Source organism: Uranotaenia lowii, chromosome 1 (assembly GCF_029784155.1).
Source record: "Uranotaenia lowii strain MFRU-FL chromosome 1, ASM2978415v1, whole genome shotgun sequence".
In the NCBI taxonomy this organism is placed as follows: domain Eukaryota; kingdom Metazoa; phylum Arthropoda; class Insecta; order Diptera; family Culicidae; genus Uranotaenia; species Uranotaenia lowii.
This window is the reverse complement of record NC_073691.1, coordinates 129,687,848-129,712,811: the sequence shown is the minus strand read 5'-3', so window position 1 is coordinate 129,712,811 and position 24,964 is coordinate 129,687,848. Positions and strand designations below refer to the sequence as shown.

The following is a 24,964-nucleotide window of genomic DNA, read 5'->3' as shown; positions in this document are numbered from 1 at the left end:
TTTGGGTATTTCTGTTTTTACTTTATTTTTATCGAATAATTACTGTTTTAAAGAATGAGAAGTTGTATAAAAAAGGTTGTAGTAAGAAATATTCAACAAACAAGTGTACCTAAATAAAGGCTGGGAAAGGTTGAAGAAAGTTTTTTCAGGAATGAATCAACGTGGACAAACAAATCTTGACAACTAGAATAAGAAAGGAAAAGATTAACTGAATTATTCGCATAATTTCGCATCAATCGCTGTCGTAAAAATAGCAAATTAAGAAAAAAAAACTTATTTAGTTAAAATGTGGCCCAAATAGGTCCAGAGGGTGGTCAAAAATAGAAACCTGGTGATCCAAAATACCGATCAGAGTAATGATCGAAGAAAAGAGTTTTTTGGCTTAAATCTTGTTTCATAGCGACAAACGACGATATGATTCGATAGAAAAAGCCTTGATCTTCGTAATGAACGTATGAAGCAGTCAAAAACAGTACAGCCACTTCCCAAAGCGGTCCAAAATAGGTCCGTTACCCTATAGGTACCTAAATTTTGAGTATATTTATTACTGTTTGCATACTCAAAGACGCTTATCGAGCTCTCTTTTTCAAACGTCTCAAAATGCATGTTTATTAAAACAAAATGATTAATTAATTTACTGTAAGCTGTATTCCTCTCGAAGTTTTTGCATAAGATGTGACACAACTTCATAAAATGGAAGAAATACTTGGTTTTTCAGATCAAATGTATTTCAACAAAAAAAAAAGAGTAAATTTGGCAAAATTTCACAAAAAGAAGATTTTCAATCGAAAAAGAGTCATGTACCTACTCTTACAGAGAACGTAAAGGGTGATACGGTCAAAATTTGGTCAAGGGAAAACGCGTGTAAATCGGTGAAATCGTTTATTTAAAAAATCAAATTAAATTTCTTTTTCAAGCTTAATTAGTATAAAATTCTGGAAAAATATTCAGTTAGGCTTCCGCTTTTCCAATTCCGGATTACCGGGCCTTACGCTTAACCCCTGCCATCAGATTTTGTACAGCCACCTCGTCCACCTTCTTCGCCGTAGAAAACCAGTTTGCCTTGAACTGCTGCTCGTCCTTAGCAGTTTTTTTGGTCTTCTTCAGGTTCCGCGTGACAATAGCCCAGTTTTTCTCAATTGGGCGGAGCTCTGGCCTGTTGGGAGGGTTCTTGTCTTTGGGAACCACCTGCACGTTGTTGGCGGCGTACCACTCCATGGCCTTTTTACCGCAATGACAGATGCCAAATCCGGCCAAAACAGTACGGAACAACCGTGTTTCTTCAGGAAAGGCAGCAGACATTTATTCAAACACTCTTTCACGTAAATATCTTGCTTGACAGTCCCGGAAGCTATGAAAATGCTGCTTTTCAAGCCACAGGTACAGATGGCTTACCAAACCAGATATTTCTTCGCGAACTTTGACAGTTTCATGTGCTTGAAAATATCTGCTACCTTTCCCTTTCCTTTTGCTGTATAAAATTCCTGTCCCGGAAGCTGCTTGTAGTCGGCTTTGACGTAGGTTTCGTCGTCCATTATCACGCAGTCAAACTTCGTCAGCATCGTCGTGTACAGCCTCCGGGATCGTGCTTTGGCCATCGTATTTTGTATATCATAGCGATTTGGAGTCACTACCTTCTTGTAAGTCTATAGTCCGGCTCGTTTTTTGGCTCGATGCACGATTGTAGGCGATACACCCAGCTTATTTGCGGCATCTCGGAGAGAGAGGTTAAGGTTTCGCTTGAAACTACCGGCAACTCTCTTTGTCGTCTCATCGGCTTCCGGTTTTCGATTTCCCTCCGATCCAGACTTTCTGGCTGTCGACAAACGTTCCCCAAACACTTTAATTACATTTGTATCAGTTGATTTGGCAACTTTTAGCGATTTTGCCAGCTTTGCGTGCGCTCGGATTTTCGCGATGCTCGAGCAAAATTTTGATACGCTGCTCTTCTTCCTTTGGCGGTATTATGACAACTGAAGAGTGAATTCCATAATCAAAATAGGATCAACATTCTACACACACACACACACACACACACACACACACACACACACACACACACACCTTCAAAATGAGGGATGTTGAGTGTTTTTAAATGCAAAGTTGGAAAGTCCAGCAATTTGAAAACCATTTTCTAATTTTTTAGCTAAAATGACAAGAATACAACCGATTGCTGTATGGGGCTTGTGATATAGCTCAGTTGACAAGTCTGTTGTCTCCTGAGCCGATGTCCGTGAGTTCGAGCCCAAGAATGCCATAAAGATGGTAAAACGACTATAATCGAAACAAAAAAAAAACAACCGATTGCTGAAAAATCCAGCAATTTGAAAACCGATTGCTGGTTTCCAGCAAAAATTTGGATTGCTGAACGCTTCCAGCAATTTTTTGCTGACAATCGAGGCAAAAATTAACTGTGTTTATCCTTTATTCAAGGAGTCTTGATCCTTTAATCAGGGTGCCCTTAACTTTGGCAAAAATCATGCAAAATCTAAAAATTAAAGTTCTATTGACTTTTTTTTGCCATATAGTTTTCATTTCACAGTTTATTAGTGTCAGACAAAAAGAATTCGGAAAATTTGTCTACTACCCTATATTCATTGCATACTCAAAGGGGAATCTCGTAATGCTTTTTAGGAAATACATGAAATCGATGTTTGAAATCAGCCATGATAAAACCCTATCTTGTTTTTTTATTGTATTTTGCAATTACACATTTTTGTACACTCTGGAAGTATGTACATAGTTTCTTAATCCAATACCATATGGTAAGTGACGATAATTTGAAATGATGGGAGCTATAGTTTGAAATTTATTGTGTTAATTTCGACTAGCAGATCCTCTTTCAAATTATTGGATATGCAATCAACTAGAAACAGCGACAGGAAGAAAACAAATTTATTTGCATCACCTTGTAAATGGGTTGGCTCACCAGACCATAAAAATCAAATAAATGCTGTTCCTCTTCACTTGTGCATTTCCAAGTCTCCCATCCCCGATATCAGGGGCAAAGTTCCCGGTACAATACAAAAAAATAACTGGTCTATTACACCTCCATACACTCGATGTCCCAATGCAATGCTCCTAGGAACGTGTGATTCGAAATATTCTTGCGAGGCAAAAAAAAACACGAAATAAATAAAATCCATCGAAAACGTGACACACTGGGAAATACTTTGGGTCGATTAACTTGCTGCCGTTTCCACCTACCAAGGCAACATGGGGCGCGCAGACAGGAGCGAAAAAAACAAAACAGTTGATTCCGGGGCGTCTCTTTTGCGCTTCGGGTATTCTTCGCCGCTTCAGTCCCTCTCAATCAGGATGATACAAAACCAGGAAAGCTTGAATCGTTTGATTTTTTGCTATGAATGTTGAAAATTCGCGCAACCAAATCCGACTGTTTGATTTTTCTGTGACGTAAGCAACAAACAGCTTCCAAATCATCCCCGTTTATTCACGACAGCACAATTCGAAAAGTTGCTCCCACAACAGCATGTAACTGATGGATGGATTTCGAGGGCACATGTTTAGGAGGTGTCAATTTGTGGTCTGAGATTCGAACATTAAATCTACAATTTCTGTTTGAATCCTTTCTTTAAAAACATACTGCATTTTTTAAGTCGATATATTCTCCATTGCTTCAATCAATATTTTTCTTCTATTTTCACAGATTTCAACGGCGATGGCAAGCCAGACAACATCACGTTCATGATTAAACGCATTAAGGTGCACAATCAGAATGCCCTCAAGGATCCGTCCTACAGGTTTTCCGGACAATATGGAGTGGAGAAGTTCCTGGAGCTGTTTTCAGGTTAGTGAGACATGTTTATTGTTTACTTCTTGAGCAGAATGAGACAACGAGGAAGTTTGGGAAACTAATTCCAACATGACTGACGATTAGAGTGGCAGCCAAATGGGTCATGTCGAGTTTCGCAAACCGACCATAAACATTCTGAAGGTTGGCCCAAAACCAGACCTGTGCAAAATTTCAGCTCAATCGGACTCGATTTATGGATGCCTCAAAGCGCGCAAAGAAACGATTTTTGACCCTCAAAAATCCCCAAAGGGGATGCCAAAGGAAATCGGAAAACAAAAATTTTTTTATTTTGATGTCAAATTACTTAAAAATATATGAAACGTCGAGATCTGGTGTCATCTCGAAAAAAATGTAGGCTAAAACTTGACTTTCTGGGAAACAACAGGTTTTTGTGGATTATTTATACATACAAGTCTAGAGTTTGTTTTGATTACGTCGTATGAACCAACCTAAACAAAATTGAGTTATCAATAGCAAAACATGTATTCTACGTGAGGTAAATATTTGATTTCATTTGATCAATGAATAAATTTTATCATTATATGAATTTGAGACGTATATAAATTTTCTCATTTTCGAGTGTAAAATGCTAGAATTAAAAATGTGTTTAAAAATTTCAACAGCAGTTTTCTCGAAACACGCTATGTGGCCGCTATACGACCTAATCAAAACAAACTCTAGAAGTGAATTAAAAAAATTGTAGAACTCAAAGATCAAATTTAAATGGCTTGTAGCTATCGGTGCTGAGCAATCTGAATAATTCACAAAGCCCGACTCAAAGAAAACTTGTGACTTTCCAAGTCTATCGAAAATGGATCTTAAAACAACTATAGACCTTTTCGCAGGGCATGCAACTACCTCTTTTTTTTAACGAACACAAACACATACAGGATCTCAATGAAATTTGATGTTTCCTCGAAGAGATTCCTTTTTCTTAACTCTAAGCGTCGAGGATCTTTCGAGGATATGATGGCTATCATCTTACAATTGCTAAAAACACCAACCCACAGAGAGTGTACTATGCATGCCGTGACCGGTATTCGATCTCATGCCCGCTGTGTTAAAAGACTTGAAGGCTATCCTCTATGCCACGGGCTGTGGCCTACCTCTCATTTAAAATTTAAAATAACTCTGTAATGAGATGTTTTCGTGCTTGTGATATAGCTCAGTTTGGCAAGTCAGTTGCCTCCTGAGCCGATGTCCATGAGTTCGAGCATCGAAACATTGAATACAGTTGTACCGGACAAGTTTTTCAATAACTTTCCGCCGACTGCAACGTTGCAAATAAATAAGGCTAAGAGCATTTAGAACCCGGGCTGTTACCAACGTGTATTTTTAAAACTATTCATTTGATCGAAAAACTTTGTATGGAGGAAGTGAAGGTTTAAATGTGATATTTAATGTAAAAATATAAAAAAAATACCGTCGTTGATTACCAAAAAATTCTCTTACTTTATTATGAAATCTCTTTGGTTTTCCAAATTTTCAAAATTCACCAATTGTATTAAGGAACGTAAATATCTGCCGAAAAAAACGTCCATTCTGCGAAAGCCAATGAAGGGGTGCTGTTGCAAATGAGTTTTTAATAAGTATTTGCTGTTCCTGCTCCTGCTTCTCACCTTGCTTCTAGCATTTTAAAATCAGAGTTATTATTTCAGAAATATATGAAATTAGAGAAAAATAGCAGAAATTTTTAACAAAATTTCTCAATTTACTTATTTTGATATCCTTTAATATAACTAATACATCCTTTTATAAAATAATATGCGTATCTATCATGTTCACAGCGAAAAAAAGTTGATAATATATGTAATTCGTAAATGTGGTGATCTAAAAATTATCATTTTATGAACTATTTAATGAATCTCTCGTTATAAATGTCATTTTACAAATGAAAATACTACAGACATTTTTTTTTGTAGAGAAATCAATCCAACTGTTTTAGTTCAAATTTCAGGAACTAGACAAGATGAAAATTAATGTTGAAAAACATGCGAAAAAAATTCGCCTTGTCTCCCGGTAGGATTTGAACCCACATCTTGCGCCTCTCCGGAGCCCATGTATTAACATTCTACTACAGGAGATAACCTGGCGTATGAATGTTATACTCTGGGTCGCAGTTTAAAAATAATACAGACATTTTTTTGGGAAAATGTAGAAAAAATGCTTTGAAGTTTTCCTGAGCTTCTCCATACCAACGCTAAGGTCAAAACAAAATGTTGATGCTCTTCATTTTGCGTATACACATTTGAAAAACCAAACATTTGAGAAAAGTGCTTGGTAAAAATAGCTTAGCTTAGCTTGATTGACTACTCACATCCACCTTAAGTCATTGAAACCGAAATGCCGTTAAAAATTCGGAATCATACTTTTAAAATGATATAAAGTTCTTACTTTCCATAGTTCATTCCATCATAATAGTACTAAAGCATTTCGAATTCCATTACCGCTGGTGTAGCTCAGTAGAATGAATTCCACATCGCCAATGGTTGCTACTCCGTGATTGACCGAGGCCATCAATTTTGCACAGAGGTCAAAAGAATGGTGTCTGGGATTGACAACACATTCACAATGAACAAAACTGGTGCTCTCTCTTTATACATCAATAACGGCGCCGGCCACGTCCTAGTAGTCAATAGATAGAGAGGAAAATAAGAGAAAGGGATGATAGAATGTAAAATTATGCTTTAGGACCGAGGTCTCCTCTTCATCCTAGCGAAACAATTTTTGTAGGGATGGGAGAAAAGGGATATAATCAGGAGACACCTTTGACAAGTGTGTAGATCTTAGTAAACCTATTTTCCGGTGCTTTCATTGTTCCTAACAAAATGTTTTTTAACTCTACACAACAACAAAAAATCACGAGACATGTACATCTGTTAACGGAAAAAACATGAAACTTATTGTGAATAACATGTATCGGCCCACTAGCGTAACAATCTCACTATAAAAACAGTGTAGATAAAATAAAAATAAAAATTATTTAATTAAAAGTTTTTCTTCGGCTGATATTTGTAAGCTACTTGGTAAACGATTGACCACTTTAAACATAAACTCCTAAGCTTCTGAACTTCGTAGGTTTCCTAATCAAACTTCTGAACAATCATAAAAACACCTTTATTGAATAATAATGATGAGAGAGTAAGCTTGGCAGAATTTTCAAATAATTTCTTTCAATTATGATAGATTGTGAATTTTACAGGTTTGAAGGCCTCAGCCTAACCTCAAAATATGATAGATCAGAATCGATTTTCGAAAAGTGCGCAACTAAAATGCGCCATTTCGGGAATAATATCGACATAATCTTCCTTTTAATAAGCGACACACGAATGTTTAAGCTATGTTTTTTACGAAGTTCAGTCGTGTCCTGGTTTTTGAAAATTATCATGTTTTTAATGAATACTTATAATGATTTTATTTTTTTTTTGCTTTCGTATAGTATAGTAGAGTTTTATAAATATTTCGATTCAATTTTATTCAAGTCTGAAATTGTACACGAAAAAAAAATTAAAACTTAACGGATCACATAACTGGATGATAAATCTAAGAGATTTTATGTAAAAAATACGTTTGAAGCATATTTGTACATGATACTTTACAAAGTCAGCATTAACGGCGTACGGCTTAAAATCGATAACTTTATAACGACTATATTTTATTCCTACACTTTGAATAGCTGACACAAAATAATACCAAAAGATTATAAAATAATATCATATGTCATTATGTTGTTTGCTATTGAAAACAAAATATGAAAATGATGTTTGTTGCCCAAAAAGCATTTTTGGGCCAGTTCAGTAAAGAAATTAGTATTTAGTTGAATTCGACCCAAGTAACTTTTTAGATTCTCAACTTTAATACATTTTGAAGTATCCACAGTAAATTATTTAAGATAAAAAGGCAAATAACATCTTAGATAAAATAGAAGTCAAACACTATAAAAGAAAAATTTCAAATTGATTTTGTATAAAATTTATAACTTTTAGAATATTTTGTGATTATTGAACAAATAAATATTATGTTTGAAAATGGTTGGGTCTTACCATTTGCTGCCATAGTTTTTGTAATTCTTCCGCTTCTTATTTCATTTGATGTCTCTTCTGTGATTCAGATAAAACATTTTGAAATAAAAAATAAAAATAAGAAATAAAAAATAAAAAATAAAAATATTTTGATCAAATGATACACATAGCTAAAATGAAAATTTGCTAAATTTCCTACTTTGAGTTCTGCAATAAAATATATTCAAAATTATTTAAAGTGTTCATGAAAATAAATGCCGGTTTACGATGGAAAAAATAATGACGCCCAAGAATAAACATGATAATTTAAATATAAAACAGCTAATGAATGATTTTGATGGAAGTTAAAACAAATAATGAAATAATAATACTTAGCTTTTGATATGACTGTAAAGTTCAGATCTGCTTCGCAGAGAATCAAGGAATACAGATTCCATTTCAATGCAAAACCACGAGTTCACATCCTTGTCGGGGACCTTGGATCTGTCCGTCTCTTGAAGATCCGTCCACAATTGCCAAGCCCGAAAGGATCGAAATATCCATTCTTCAATATTCTTTAACACCATTGAAACAAAACAACAAATTCTCCTGAGAAAAGTGCTTGGTAAAAATTCCTATAAATTCAAAACTGATTGTAAAATCCGATATGATATTGTTTTCTTAAGCTTTTTGTTGAACGGTGAAATTCGAAATAATTATAATTATAAAGCTTTTGGACGTTAACTTTTATTGATTTCCTTTTCAATTTCAAACTCTTATTTCAGATTTTTAATTATATTTAAAATGAAACGAGTGAAATAATAACAAGCTTGTAACAAATGCACGGTGCTTTTATGGAAAATGTTTAAAAGAAAAAATACAGTAACTCTAATTTTTTCAGAAATGAAAAATTTAGCCTTTTCTGAATCATTTTCAGGCAAAATTAAAATATTTGGTCGGTGAGTCCTCATACGTTTTATTTTTTTGAAGATTTGTAGTCCATATTTAGAAATTATTACCTGTAAATTCATTCCAATGCAATGGAATAGTAACCTTTTTCATGGAAAACTTATTTTTTTTATTTTTACTGAAATATTTTGTCATTCTGAAACAATAAAAAATTTCAACGCCTGGAAAGATAAGTGATTTGGACTTCCTGAAAAACTTATTTTTATATGAACATTTTATTTTAAATTTTATTATTTGGAATATCCTTGTTATTATTGGTGTTATCCAAATGTAACATGAATTTATATTTATATGTGTGTTTCTTGGAGAACTAATTCTGGTTAAAAAAAATGTTATGATACATGAATAAGAACAGTCTAACACCATTTGATTTGTTTACAACAAAATACTAAAAATATTTTATTTTTTTTAAATTGTTCTTTGCTATATTTCCACAATATTTGCAGGCTCTGATGCATATGGGTACGCACTTTTGAAAACAAAAATTTAATTTTGGATGATGTCACTCGTTTACGGCATTTTTAAAATAAATTTAAAGATAAATATTAGATTTAAACATATCTAAGAAGACCAGTTTTCAATAAAATTTTGTTAAAAGTTAAAGTACTCTCACTGAAATCTGCTTATCTTCCGCTACATAACATCTATTTTAAATTTCTTTTTCTCATATTGATGGTGAATAAATTTTCTATAAGTCATTTGAACTTCACTTTTGCTTAAGAATTGAAGTACTGCTGATATTTTCATATTCATGATCAACAAAACGATGAAAAACCATTTTTTTTTCTAGAGAAATTTCTATTTTATCGACGGTTTTGGACCTGCTTTATGCGTTTTATTTTTTTTGTTTTTATGAATTCCTATGGTTTATTCAAATCAATGATTTCTATACTTTTTGCCATAATTGGTATACAATTGTAGAAGTTATGATTGTTTTACTGTAACATAAATGCTTCATTATGGTTCTATTTAATAAAGAGACCTTCAGTGTACAGTAGAATAATTAAAATAAGTAAGGGATGAACAAAATATGATGAATTCGACGCGCTGCAGGCTAGTTTGCTATCGATAATCTGCAATTGGCTTTTGCCAGCAATACTGATAATTTTTGTACATGTAAGATCGACAAAAACATTGAAATGCATTTTTTTTAGAAAAATTCAAATTTATCACAGTTTTAGACTAGATTCATCCATAAAATAAATTTATTTCCAAAAAACTGTAAAATTTTATTTAAAACAATGAATTTAAGAGATGATTTAAATAATATAGTGGTTTGGAAATCGTGGAAGCTAAGATTATTTAATCTTTACAGTAAAAATAAAATGGAAGAATCACAGAGTGCAGCAGGGTTACAAAACTTGGGCTAGAAAATAATAAAAATAAAAAAGTTTAAGCAAACTCCAGGCTTATAATGATAATTGTATCAAAAGACAGAAACAAGCAAAATTTAAGCTAGATTGAACTGCTGTTGCGATTTGCATTGAGTCTGAAGTGCGATTGGAATTTCGAGACATTTAACTCAGAAGAAGTATAAAAACGAATTTCTCATCAAAGATGTCTTTTAACGTATCGTTAACTTTCCGAAATTCATTATCGTAATATTTTTTTCAAAGCTTAAATTAAGGCAAACGATTCTACTCCTGAGCGCATTACGATAAGAGTTATCATAAAAAAGTTATAGCGATACCTAGTGTTTACTAATTTTCTTACACATTGAGCTTTTTTTCAATAAAATTTCCTCCAGTGTTGCCACAATCAAAAAATCTAAAAAATAAGGATTCAAATGGATTCATATTATTTAAGATAATTCTAATAATTTAAGATAATTTGACCCTCTCAGACTACTGACAGGATTTGCCAGCCAATTTTAATTTTTTTTTAGGATACGAAGATACTTCTTAAGCATTTTTTGATGTTAAACAGCTCTGTAACTAGTTTTAAAAAATTTGAAAATTTTTCAAAGTTTTTAATGACATTGTTGAGTTTAATTTAAAGGTATTAAAAGTAAAAACTAAGAAAATTAGCTCCTCTGAAATTATAAAACACTAAAAATATATTTATTTTTTAAAGATTTTAAATAGAAAATTTTCAAAAAAATATTTTGTATGGGGGGTCACCGACAAAATATTTTAATTTTCGGTGAAAATGAACCGGAAGAGGCTCTACTTTCTACCCACGCAAAAATTAGCGTTACTGTATTTTTTTTCTTTAAGTCCTTCTACGAAACACACCGTGAATGATTTTTGAAAAAAAAGTAAAAAAGCGTATCTTTTTCTTTCAGTACACATTATTTCCATTTTTTTTTGTTCAATTTATAAAAATAAAAATTTAAAATTAAGGGTTAGTTTCTGATAGTTATTTAAATTTTGTAATGAAAAATCTTAATCCATTGCGATTTCTACTTAAAATTTGAAAAACTTTTCATCATATTTCATTGAGGAACAAAACGATGAAATGTGATGAAAAGTTTTCAAATTAAAAATACCCTCCCGCTCATTTTCAAACATCTTTCACCTTATTCTAATCTTCTATCCGTCTATATTCTTTCAATTCTTAAATATTCTTTCTCAAAGAATATAAAATTTCACCGATATAGCCGATAAAATAATTTCATTAAACAAAAATTAATTACAGTTTGAAGCCATCGATTTAGTAAATAAGTAAAATCAGTGCTCACATTCCTTGCATTTCGGAAATATGTGAATTAATTTGCCTTCTTTTATTTATTCGTGAATATTTATTTTGTGTTCTGGAGATGAATTTAAATGTTTATCGCCAAAGCATAAATTCCTTCATGTTAAAACAGTATCATCGAAAAACAGCATCATTTAATACTTATGAATTTGCTGTATCATTTGTTTAATTTTAATATGTGCAAACATCGTTTAAATAAGGTTCAAGCGGAATAAATTTCGCAATTATTAAGTATTCAGTCTGTACGGTAACTGAAACCAAAGACGAAATAAATAAAAATATAAATATTTCGTTTCGGCTCTGAAAACTCTAAAAATAAATAAAAAGCTAAAAGCACCCTTTTTTGCTGTAATTTTTGTGTATTAACGCTCTAACTTGAATATATTCGATGTGATAGATTTGAAACGGAATAAAATCAAATTGTATCTAAAATTTGAATAATTTTATAAACTTCTTAAAGTAATTCTTTTGAATTTCATAACTAATTTTTAATTATGGTAAATTAAGGGTGAGAGAAATGCGTGCATAAGAAATGTTACTTTGATTCAGAACCTCATTTATTATTTTGCAATCCATTTGGGAGATTTAGATTTAGCTCTGATAATCAATTAGAAGTTCATGATTCAATTTAAATTTTATTTATGTACATAGGTAAGATAAGCTTTTTATTCAGAAATTAAAAATTTATTTAAATATTTTGATTATGATTCTGAATATATGATTTTCCCTCGAATTTGGAAATATCGTGAAATACTCAAAAAAATCCTAATAGAGAACCTCTTGTTCCCCGAAAATACATTCAAAAATGGATATTAAATCGACATAATCATTTGTTGTATATGATTTTTGAAACTTTACTGTGAATTATATTATAAAAATATATTTTCATAATTTTCAACGTATTTTGGTCGCAAAACAACTTTTGCATTGCCATTTTTTGCTCAATAACCATGACTTTTTTCAGTTTTTTGTTCAGAATAAAATTTTCTAATTTTTTTGAATCATTATTAAAAATAGTTTGATTGTAATAGAGGCACAATATATACGGGGTCAATATAAACGAAGCTCCTTTCTAATTAAATCTTACCAAAATAAAAATCTAAACAAGAAAAAATATTTTTGCTAGCAATGGAAAAATTAAACTATCATTAGTTTTGAAAAGCCGTACTCTTCTGATTTGAGGTAATTCTAAATTCCTTACATTCGATTTTTGAATAAATTTTATTTAATGATATTCTGAAATTTGAACGTTCCTTCTCAAATAAATCATCTAAATAGTATGTTTCGCTATTTTTAACGCCTAACGCTTAACCTCTGCCATCAAATTTTGTACAGTCACCTTGTCCACCTTTTTCGCCGCAGAAAGCCAGTTTGCCTTGAACTGCTGCTCGTCCTTAGCAGTTTTTTTGGTCTTCTTTAGGTTCCGCTTGACAATAGCCCAGTATTTCTCAATTGGGCGGAGCTCTGGCGTGTTGGGAGGGTTCTTGTCCTTGGGAACCACCTGCACGTTGTTGGCGACGTACCACTCCATGGCCTTTTTACCGTAATGGAAAGATGCCAAATCCGGCCAAAACAGTACGGAACAACCGTGTTTCTTCAGGAAAGGCAGCACACGTTTATTCAAACACTCTTTCACATAAATTTCTTGGTTGACAGTCCCGGAAGCTATGAAAATGCTGCTTTTCAAGCCACAGGTACAGATGGTTTCCAAACCAGATATTTCTTCACGATTTTTGACAGTTTCATGTGCTTGAAAATATCTGCTTCCTTTCCACTTCCTTCTGCCGTATAAAACTCCTGTCCCGGAAGCTGATTGTAGTCGGCTTTGACGTAGGTTTCGTCGTTCATTACCACGCAGTCAAACTTCGCCAGCATCGTCGCTGTACACTCCGGGATCGCGCTTTGGCCGTCGTATTTTGTTTATCATCGCGATTCGGAGTCACTATCTTCTTGCACTACCTCGATGCACGGTTATAGACGATACACCTAGCTTATTTGCGGCATCTCGGAAAGAGAGGTTAGGGTTTCGCTTGAAACTACCGGCGACTCTCTTTGTCGTCTCAGCAGCTTCCGGTTTTCGATTTCCCCCGATTCAGACTTCCTGGCTGTCGACAAACGTTCCCCAAACACTTTAATTACATTTGTAACGGTTGATTTGGCAACTTTTAGCTATTTGGCCAGCTTTGCGTGCGAGTAGCTCGGATTTTCACGATGCGCGAGCAAAATTTTGATACGCTGCTCTTCTTCCTTTGGCGGTATTATGACAACTGAAGAGTGAATTCCAAAATAAAAAAAAAGGAGCAACATTCTACACACACACCTACATAATGAGGGGTGATCAGGTTTTTTAAATACAAAATTTAAAGAAATACGTCAAGTTGATATTAACCAAATTTTGACCGTATCACTCTTTACCATAAAAGCGAATTAAACCAGCAAATTTTAACTCAACAGTCTGAATAACTAAGCAAAAGTTTTTTGGTGAAATTTGGCCTAGGATTTGCTAGCTATGGCTGTTTGTGTTTGGAGTACCCATTTTTTCAACCTATGCCTTTTCTGTTTGATAAACTCAACCACGGAGTGAAAAATTTTTTAAATTCTAAAGTACATCTACAAAGAAAATTTCTAATTTTTTATAGAAATTTTAGCGTTTTCGTATATTTTGTAACGGTTTTTTTTGCCGCTTGGGGAGTGGAGTGATCACCATCATTTTTAAGATGTTTTATGATAAGCCTTCGTATTGAAAATTTACGTTCGATACGACGAACTAAGAAAACGAATTAAAAAAAAAATCGAAATATGATTGAAAATTCTTTTGTATTTCCTTTGAATATTTTCACAAATAATTTTCAAATTAAAAAAAATCAACTTGCATCACGAATAACTTGGTTCCCATTCGAAAATCAACAACGCCGAGTGACAAAACTATATTCGTGCCCATTAGTCTGCGAGGCAGCAATGAATGGTTACGATTTCTCACCCAAAGGATGTCACCATCAATCCATCCCGCCCCAGTGGCAGACAATTCCAAATTTAGCTAGCGTGACTCATTCCCATCCAATATAGGTGGATTTCTCAACACCGCACCATGCAAATTTGTCAAGTTTGTTTTTATTTTTTATCATATGTACCTATTTTCTGTAGAATCTATCTGGAAGTTTTCAATCACGAATCACGGTTTAATTGGCCATCAGATTGTTGCTTGTTTTCAGTAATTCGTGTTAAAATGTTTGATTTACAGTGGACATATCAATAGAGCTTTCTCAAACATTTTAAGCCATATTTGAGGTAATTTTTGCAAATATGTGAATGGTTGGTTCCCCTTGAAAATGTTCATTCTTTCAACCATTTAGCTTTGGTGTGTTTATGGAAATTTCAAATTCAAATCACCCTGTCCAGTCAGATCCAGCGAAATGGGGCACACTGCCACCCATTCTCCGATTGAGCGAAGGAAACAATTTATTTATGATGAACATTTCGCTCAGCTCCCCCAGTGTGGAGTCAAAGTATCCTACACCCGAATGAATAAAAATTCAAGCTTCACAAAAAACAAAATCGTGTAAATCCTGCTCCAAGGAACGAACCACACTTGGTTGATTGTCGGACGGGGGAAGGGATGGATCTGGGTGCAAGGAACCGACAGGAAGGAAATATCACACGAAATGGCCACTTCCATTCCGTGGTTTCCGCTGTTGTTGGTGATGTTGCTTACACCCGCATACTTATTCGGACACGTATACGTACACTGATGGACAAAAGTATTCGACATAAGCTAACTTATCGCATTTATTTAAATTTTGTTTTACGCTGAAAAGATTGTGATACACTAAGGATTTTTTTACGTGGTAATTTTTTCGACTTGGAACAATTTAGCTCAAAATACGTGTTAATTTGAAAGAGTTGTGTCCAAGAACCGTACTGATGCAGAAAAAAAAACCTGCAAATAGAAGCCTTGTTAGAAATATTTTTTATGTTTAAAGATTCCACGAATCTCTTTATAAGGGAACGAAATTTCCTATACTCAACTCTACTTCCAAAACAAAAAGCGAATATGGAACTAAAAGTTCAACTGAACACCAAAAGTATCGAATACCTATGTCCATCAGTGTAGAATACGTAGGTATATGTAGATGCTCCCGCTCAATAAAATATGCATTGACAGTCATCGACGGTTTATTGGTTTCCGCTATTTATTTTTCTTTTTCATTTTTGCCTTTTTGCACCAGTTTGAGAGGATGAAAAAAAGCTTCTGAAAGATGCATTTGATCCAATAAGATTGAACAAAACAAACGCTATTCGCAAAATGTGACCTATTGAATTTGAAGTAGTATTAAATTTTTACTAATTTATTGTTTCTGCTTTGCGGAACTTAACAGAAAACTACATCTTCATTATGTAATTTGGGATTATTCTATGGGCCTATTTGAAATTTGCAGCTGATGTTAAGTGTTGCTATCCAGTGAATTACAAATTATTGCATTCAAGCTTGCATACCGTCAACAGAGGCAACATGCTACAATTTACAACTTCAATGGTTCCAAGATGGCGGCTTCCGCTGAACTTTAAAATGTAGTAAATGACTTAAAATCGCATAAATCCCTAACAATATTGGTATTGGGTAAAAGGGCTAATCGAGTAGAAGTCGAATTTCGCTATCTTTGATCGCTTTGAACTTACAGTGTCGGACAATAGAATAGGACCACAGCTCAATCCAAAACAAAAAGTGACAAAACTTAGAGAAAAAAAAATTCCATTTAAATGCATCAAACCATTTACAAATTGTAAATTCCATTCTTCGAAGAAATTAAAATCATCCGTAGTCAAAACAATTGTCCTTTATATAAAAATGCGTTTTAAGCATACTTACTGACTAAAATAACGCGACATAAAATAGGACCGCTTTAGAATTCATGGTAAAAAAAATATAAAAAAAAGGAAATTCATACTGTGATCGATTGGCAGGGTTAGTACTTGGTGGTATAATCCTTATTACGCATCACTTCCCGCACCCGGTTCGGCATCGAATCCACCAGCTTTTGGCGCGTTCTCACCGGGATAGCGTACCACACCGCCTGGATTCTCTCCCTTAGCTGCTGCTTGTTTTTTTTTATTTTTCGATGTACACCTTACGTTTAACTACTTCCCATAGGTTCTCTATGCGATTGAGATCAGGGGACTGTGCTGGCTACTCCATAACGTCTGCCTTAAAATACTGGAAACACTTTTTAACCGTTTTAGCGGTATGTTTGGGGTCGTTGTCCTACTGGAACTGCCACTTTAGGGGCACCTCCCACTCGGCGTGTGGCAGCATTACTTCCCGAAGTATCTAGGCGTAGAGATGCTGGTCCATAATCCGGTCGATCCAGTACAAGGGACCCACCCAGTACCAAGAAAGGACCCCCACACCATGATGCTACCTCCCCCATGTTTGAATGTTTTATTTGTATACTGGGGCGTATACGCACAGCCGAGTGGGCGATGGACCCAACTCTTTCCGTCCGAGCCGATGAGGTTCACTTTGGTCGCATCCGACCACAGCACATTTCTCCATAGTTTCTCCTTTTCCGGACCGAGCCAATCGAAGTGGTCTATGCATACTTCAGCCGCGCCTTCAAGTGCTTCGGCGTCAGCATCGGCACCTTCCGGGGACTTTTTCCTCCTAGTCCCTTCTCCGCCAACCGTTGCTGAACCCTCCGGGAACTCACAGATAAGTTCAGCTCGTCTCTGATCTGTTCGGATGCTTTGAAAGGGTCCTTTTGCGAGGCCCGCTTGATTGTCGGCAATCTCACGTTGGCTTTTGCCAGCCTTGTACAGATTCCGGATGATCGCTCGCTGGACCTCCATGCAGTGCTGTGCCCGACCCATCGCTTTTTCGCTGGAAACAGAGTAGGAGGAAGGAAATCTTCATTTTTTGTTTGTTTTCATGATTTACATGATTAATTTTATGGGAAATACTTACCAGGACACGAAAATGGACAAACTACACCGAAAACAACACCTTTTCTTCAAATCTAGAGCGCTGAAAATGCCGGAACAGCCGAACCGATGAGCTGGTCTTATTTTATGACGCGACTTTTTTCACCCTCTGACAGCTTTCTGGTCGAGTAGAACAAACGGGTTGCTGTGATTGCAACAAACGTGCAGTATACAAAGTTGGCATATTACAATAAGTGCTTGCCGCTAGGTGTCGCATATTATTATATTTGAATTGGCAGTTTAAAGGTGATTTGAATATTTTGCATTAGAGCGGTCCTATTCTATTGTCCGACATTGTATACCCATATTGTGAGGGTTTTATGCGATTATCAGTCATTTATAGTATTTTCAAGTTGAGCGGCAGCCGCCATCTTGGCTTTCAAGATGGTGTCAGACAACGAAACACGACTTATAATCGTGTAGCCCTTTCACCCAATACCCTGTCTTCTAGTTTAGTCCTTTCACTCAATACCCATAATGTGGTGATTTTATGCGGTTTTCAGTGATTAAAATCATTTTAAAATTCAGTGGAAGCCGCCATATTGGATTTCAAGATTGCGTTTGATAGCAAACTTCGACTTCTACTCGTTTGGTCCTTTCATCCAATACCCATATTGTGGGAGTTTCATGCGATTTTCAGTGATTAACAGCATTTCAAATTTCACTGAAAGCCGCCATCTTGGATTTCAAGATGACACCTGATAGCGATATTTGTATTCTACTCGTTGATCCTTTTCAACTTGAATTTCATGCGATTTCCAGTGCGATTAACAGCAATTTAAAGTTCCATGGAAGCCGCCATCTTGGATTTGAATTTGACGTCCGATAGCGAAATTCAACTTCTTCTAGTTTAGTCCTTCCACCAAATACCAATATTGTGGGCCTTTCATGCTATTTTCAGTGATTAATAGCATTTCAAAGTTCAGCGGAAGCCGCCATCTTGGATTTCAAGATGGCGTCGGAAAGAAAAAATTTACTTCTTTTAGTTTAGCCCTTTTACCCAATACCCGTATAGTGGTGGTTTAATGCGACTTTTTGTCTTTAACAGCATTCAAAGTTGAGCGGATGCCGCCATCTTGGATTTCAACATGGCTTCTGATAGCAATATTCGACTTCTACTCGTTTAGCCCTTTCACCAAATACCAATATTGTTGGGGTTTCATGCGATTTTAAGTGATTTACAACATTTGAAAGATCAGCGGAAGCCGCCATTTCAAGATGGCGTCAGACAACGAAATTTGATGGTTTTTTCCACGGGTCATTTACAACCAATCTCTTTTTATTCAAAAAATCTGTCCTTATTTACTGTACTAATGATTAACAACTCAGAAATGAGAAACTCATCCTAAGCGTGTAATTGGTGGGCTTGCGAGAGAAACGTCAAATCGTAGCTTTTTATGTGGTCATCATTGAACCATAATAAAACTAATTAGCCATTTATCTGATCATTAAAAAGGGCACAAAATGACGCCATGTTGATGGATTCACAATGCAAGCATTTGAAAATATTTTTTCAGGCCTATTTTCCATCAATCCCATTATGACTGGCCATCAGATTTGACGAAGCGCTTTTATTTTGAGATACCATTTCATACACAGTTTACCACAGTTTACCTAAGATGCTCATAATAAGGTTAAAATCTTGGTGTTTTGGCTATTAATTTTACCAGATCATATCTCAACAATGCAATTATCATTCATCAACCATTGGGATTGGGCCTGCTAAAAAGAATAAAGCCTGCTCTTTACTCTTACACAGATTTCCATAAGAATGACAGCTAATCGGAGTGAAATTGGAGTGAAGGTCATTTCTCTCTCCGTTTAACACACGCGAAATCGTATACCGGGACTGCGAGCGCGCTCATCGCCCATTATGGTTGCTGAAAAAAAAAGAACTCCGAGAACTCACAGAATCGAAAAAAAAACAAAAATTACTAACATGTTTAATAAAAGCTTTTTAAAAGCTTTGGTAACCAACATTGATGACCAACAATGATTGGTCATGATGACGTTAGGGCTTGTGATATAGCTCAGTTGGCAAGTCTGTTGTCTCCTAAGCCGATGTCCGCGAGTTCGAGCCCAAGAGTAAATATCGAACACAGTTGTACCGGATAAGTTTTTCAATAACGATCCGCCAACTGCAACGTTGATATAGTCACGAATGCCATAAAGATGGTAAATCGACTATAATCGAAACAAAAAAAAATGACATTGATGACGTGATTTTGGCTTTCCAGGGTTCAGGTGATGTTATAGAATGCACTTTAGCTTTTTATGAAGATTAATGCTATAGTCCAAACGAATTTTGCTGACCATAATAAAACTAAAATTGTTACTTGGGACCAATTCTTGGGTTACGTAGAATTGTTTAGAATAGTTTCCTATTGCGTTATTTTCTGGATATCGATATTTTTGACAAGTTTTTTATCGCTCTTTTTGTAATTGTGTTTGTGATCCACAACTGATGCAAAGATGGAATTGAGAGTTTGGACATCAGTTCTCTGGTTGACTGTTTTCTGTTTTGAATACTAAGAAAACAGTCAACCAAATTCAGCGTTGTATATATCTTAGAATTCACTGGGCCAAAAGTTACAACACCGAAGGTGTTGTGTTCAATTTTGTAAAGTTTCATGATTAATTTTATATTATTTGCTCCGAACTGTTTTAGTTTATCAATTACAAGCATTTGTAAATATTATGAAGGTGTTTTGTATCCTTTTTGATCAAGAAAACTAGATTGACGGTTTTCAAAAGACTGATCAGTGTTACCCCAAAGCATCAAATTCTGAACTAAGACGAAATCGATTTAAAATCAAATTTCAAGTAGTCTTATACATTTTTGTAACCATGTTTTACATTCATAGGAGTCTGTCGAATCCGCCGGTGAAACTGCTTAGAATCAAGCATCCGTTCTTTACAATAGTCGCGAATCAACTGACGCACTCAGTGCTCTTGTTCGTGCTCTCCGAAATATTCTTGCTCATTCTCATTGCACGATTTTATTCAAAACTCAATAATACGTTTTTTGTGACCGGTTTCATCCATGATATTTGTATCAACAATTTTCTTTTATTTCTAAACATTCCTTTATTTCATCTATTCTCTACATTCATCTCCTCCTCTACTCTTTCCCATACAGGATAGATTCGTTAGCTAGGATACAGTTGAACAGGCTATTATTCCTAATGTTTCTATTGTAATTATGTTAAAAAAAAAGCAACATTAACCGGGAAAGTGGTAAATTTATCTCGAAATAATCCTTATTTTGCCACAGTGTTTCCTTGTTTATCTTCATCACTTCTTCTAGTTTTTTTTTCTGGTTTTAAGAGTCTCAGCTTTCTCCCAGACTATCTAGGTATTTAAATCTTTTCAATATTTTCTAACTTCATAATTAAAAGAAAAACAAATTCTTTTCTATTAATATATCTCAATATCAAAACTCACATTTTTTTAAAAAAAAACCTTTTTATAGATTTTCTGTAAGGGACTTTTTTTTATAAATTCCAAATTGATTAAAAAAAAGGATTATTTTTACAACTCTTCCGTTTCATTTTCAACAACTTTCTTTTTACGACGAAATTGGTCTTTTTTTGTTTTCTTGATTAATTTTCAATAAAACTCACTTTCCAAAAAAATTATCGCTCAGCCAAGTAAGCTCTGTTAGTAGTTTTCTGCTATTTAGATCCCTCTTGCTACCAGAACTTTGTAATTATGATCAATTCTGAGATTTTAGTCTTTGCTCCATAATAAATCTATCTTCCCACATTTTCAATATAATCTTATTTTTCATTTTTTTTTTTATACCAGCACCTTGCTGAAAGAGCCACTCTATTTAAAAAAAATACAAAATTAATCCAATTGATTTCTTTTTACAACTCTTCTTGTAAACAAAAGCTATTCTTCAATCCTTTTTTCATCAACTTTCTTTTCTCTTCACATTTGTCTATTTCTTTTTCTTGAATGATTTTCAAAAACTTTCCATATTTTTTCAATTTTAATTTTCTTTTCACATAATTTAAAAGAACAGTTATTCTGTTATCCCTTTTTTAACAGCTTCCTTTCTCCGACAAATTTGTCTATTTCATCTGTTTTTTAACTATCACTTTTCGAAAAAAAAAAATCATCGATTTCTTTATCCTTACTTTTTCTATCTTTTCAATATTCTCTTTTCACATAATTTAAACTCACTCTATTTAAAAAAAATACAAAATTAATCCAATTGATTTATTTTACAACTCTTCTTGTAAACCAAAGCTATTCTTCAATCCCTTTTTCATCAACTTTCTTTTCCCGTCACATTTGTCTATTTCTTTTTCTTGTATGATTTTCAAACATTTTCCATTTTTTTTTTTCAATTTTTATTTTCTTTTCACATAATTTCAAAGAACAGTCATTCTGTTATCCCTTTCTTTAACAGCTTCCTTTCTCCAACAAATTTGTCTATTTCATCTGTTGTTTAACTATCACTTTTTGAAAAAAATCATCGATTTCTTTATCTTTACTTTTCTAAATCTTTTCAATATTCTCTTTTCACATAATTTCAACCCCAAATTCATTGCTTTTCAGTTCTAATTTTACAATATGTTTTTTTTAGCACCCTGCTGGAAAATTTTGTTCAAAAACTACAGATGATTTTGATTTTTTTTTTAATTTTTTTTGTAAATCAAAGTTTTTCTATTTTCCTCCTCCTAAATTAATTTTTCCGACCTATTTGTCAATTTTTTTATCTTGTTCGATTTTCAATAACATTCGTTTTCAAAAAAAAACTTATATTCTCGAATATACAACTCTTTTTCAACCACTCAACTGTTGCTGTACATAGCTCGACCTTTTTCGTCAAAACAACTTTAGTTTTATAACGACTCAATTCGCTTCATTTATAGAGCTCTGCCCTTGCGTCAAACTCGTATTTTTCTCAGAGCACGTCCTTGCGTCAGGCTCAACTTTTTTATATTTTTTTCGCTTGATTTTCAAAATATTAACTCATTAGAGCTCTGCCCTTGCGTCAGAGTCCGTTCTCAACATATTGCTACATTTTTATAGAGCTCTGCCCTTGCGTCAAAGCTCGTATTTTTCTCAGAGCTCTGCCCTTGCGTCAGGCTCAACTTTTTTATTATTTTTTTTCGCTTGTTTTTCAAAATATTAACTCATTAGAGCTCTGCCCTTGCGTCAGAGTCCGTTCTCAACATATTGCTACATTTTTTCCTAGAGTGCTGCCCTTGCGTCAGTGCTCTGTTTACACTGGAGCTCTGCCCTTGCGTCAGAGCTCCTCCATTTTAGCCCGACGTTAAACAACCAGAGCTCTGCCCTTGCGTCAGTGCTCTGCCCTGTTCTACTTCGCTCAAATCTTCTTCGCTCTTTATTCCTTTGAGCGAACAACCGGACATTTGTTTCATTTTTTTCGTAAACACCACTAAAACACATTTTCTTTTACCTTCACATTTCTCTAAACGAAATCCTGAAGATTCGTTCGTCCTCACGTACACATTCACTCACCTGGCGAAGGGAGTCTCAACTGCGCCATTGTTGAATCCGCCGGTGAAACTGCTTAGAATCAAGCATCCGTTCTTTACAATCGTCGCGAATCAACTGACGCACTCAGTGCTCTTGTTCGTGCTCTCCGAAATATTCTTGCTCATTCTCATTGCACGATTTTATTCAAAACTCAATAATACGTTTTTTGTGACCGGTTTCATCCATGATATTTGTATCAACAATTTTCTTTTATTTCTAAACATTCCTTTATTTCATCTATTCTCTACAGAGTCCAGTACCGGTTTTAAAAATATGAAAGAGGTCACCCCCTGTTAATAGAAAAATAATCGAAAAATATTGAAAAAAGTGACCAATCTTACCCCGGATTACGGTACCTGATAAATATTATCTTTTGATCAAAAACATTTCTGTAAAGCTTGAACATACTTCCAAAATCCACCATTCAAGTAACGGTGTGTAGTAGCGGAAAATCCTCTGACACAGAGTGACAAGGCCGAAGTGAAACAAAATCCTTCCGGTGCACCCGGGAAGGATTTCAGCACCAATTCAGAGATCAAGGCCAGCGCCAAATCCCCCCGGATAATGATGATGGCCCGGGATATGGGATTTGCTTCCCTTTTCGACCTTGGAGAATGTATTTTTTCTAAAGTGTTTGCTTTTGTTTACTACAAATCCTGAAGAGATCTCAAAATACTTCGTTAGGGTTCAAACGAATGTTATCGATACAGTGACTTTTTGAGATAACGAGCCGTTGAAAAGGATAATTGTTTTCGTGTGAATTTTTTTTTAATCTGATTAACGATTCCATATGTTTGTTAATTATTTATTGATTTTTCAAGTCTTTTCATAAAGTTAGTAATAAATTTTATTTGCCTGGTCATTATCTCACTGAAGTTTTTATAACGGAAAGCCAATGAATCAGTAATAATCCACATTGAAAACGCGTGACCTTCATAAAATGTTTTTGAACTGCTGAAAGCAGGTGCATGCCAGATTAGTTTTCGTCATTTTTCAGCGATTGCTTCACAAGTTCTATACAAATTTCTTCAATTTTGTTCTTGTCAAAGTTGATGCATCCGGAGAGCAGAGAAGGAGGGCAACAAAAAATATTGCGCCACAAATCTCTGCCAGAAAAGTTCCCAAGATGATCGATCAAAACTTTGACGTCACCAATCTGGGTGGTGATGGTGAGAAAGAAATTTTAAGAAAAAAAATTCATCTGCATTCCCTGCACTCGTCCGAGATTGATCGGAATCAGGCGGAAAGCTGTCGTTTTGCAATTTGTGAAAAGTTCTCCCAGAGCTTAGGCAACCCGGCTACCATTCTCGGCCTTCCTGCTCATGGTACAGTAAGTAAGCAGAACCAGATGCTGCATTCGTCCAGCTGCCTGCCGGTCATGCTTCCGGCAGGAGGGCAGACATTCCGGACAGATTTCAGAATGTATGCAGAACAGCCACCAGAACATCTCTGTATGGCTTTTCCCATATTCATTCCGGATGCGCGCACGTGTAAGATCGATGCACCCGAAATCCAAACTCCCATCCATCATGGCGAAATTGAATGGAAAATGCTAAATCATTTCCAACTCTCTTGCACCGAAATGCGACTACACCGCACCCGGGCATCATCATCGGCGCATCGGGGTAAGTTCCTCGGCGAGCACATTTTCGCTTGCTCTTCCATAGCTAGCAAGGGCAGCATTCCGCCAACCAACAACGTTCGGATAAGGTTCTCTGGGAAAGTGCATTAAAAGCCAACCCCCGAAAACTAGGAAGTGGGGGGTGCATTTTGGGGGGAAAAGTTGAGGAACAAGTTCACGTGCAAGGAAGGGAAAGTTTAGCATATCTACTTTGCAAGTTGCTGGCACCACGCGCGACCTTCCTCTATGAAGAACAAAGTTTTCCACCTCCTGTTGAGGTTTGCGTTTTTTTCTCCTTTGGGTACATCGGGTTGAGTTGGGTGCAAATGTTCGCAGGATTTGGGAATGGAACTTTGCATCCTGAGGATTGGT

General features: G+C 34.9%; 1 protein-coding gene across 5 annotated transcripts in view; it reads left to right on the top strand.

Moving 5' to 3' along the window:
* LOC129740007 (disintegrin and metalloproteinase domain-containing protein 10) overlaps positions 1 to 24,964 on the top strand; it is a 776,101-nt gene that overhangs the window by 558,470 nt on the left and 192,667 nt on the right. For all 5 annotated transcript variants that reach the window (XM_055731588.1, XM_055731585.1, XM_055731587.1 and 2 more), the window contains exon 7: positions 3,668 to 3,808. In XM_055731588.1, coding sequence (XP_055587563.1) covers positions 3,668 to 3,808 — 141 coding nt within the window. The remainder of the gene's footprint in view (positions 1 to 3,667; positions 3,809 to 24,964) is intronic.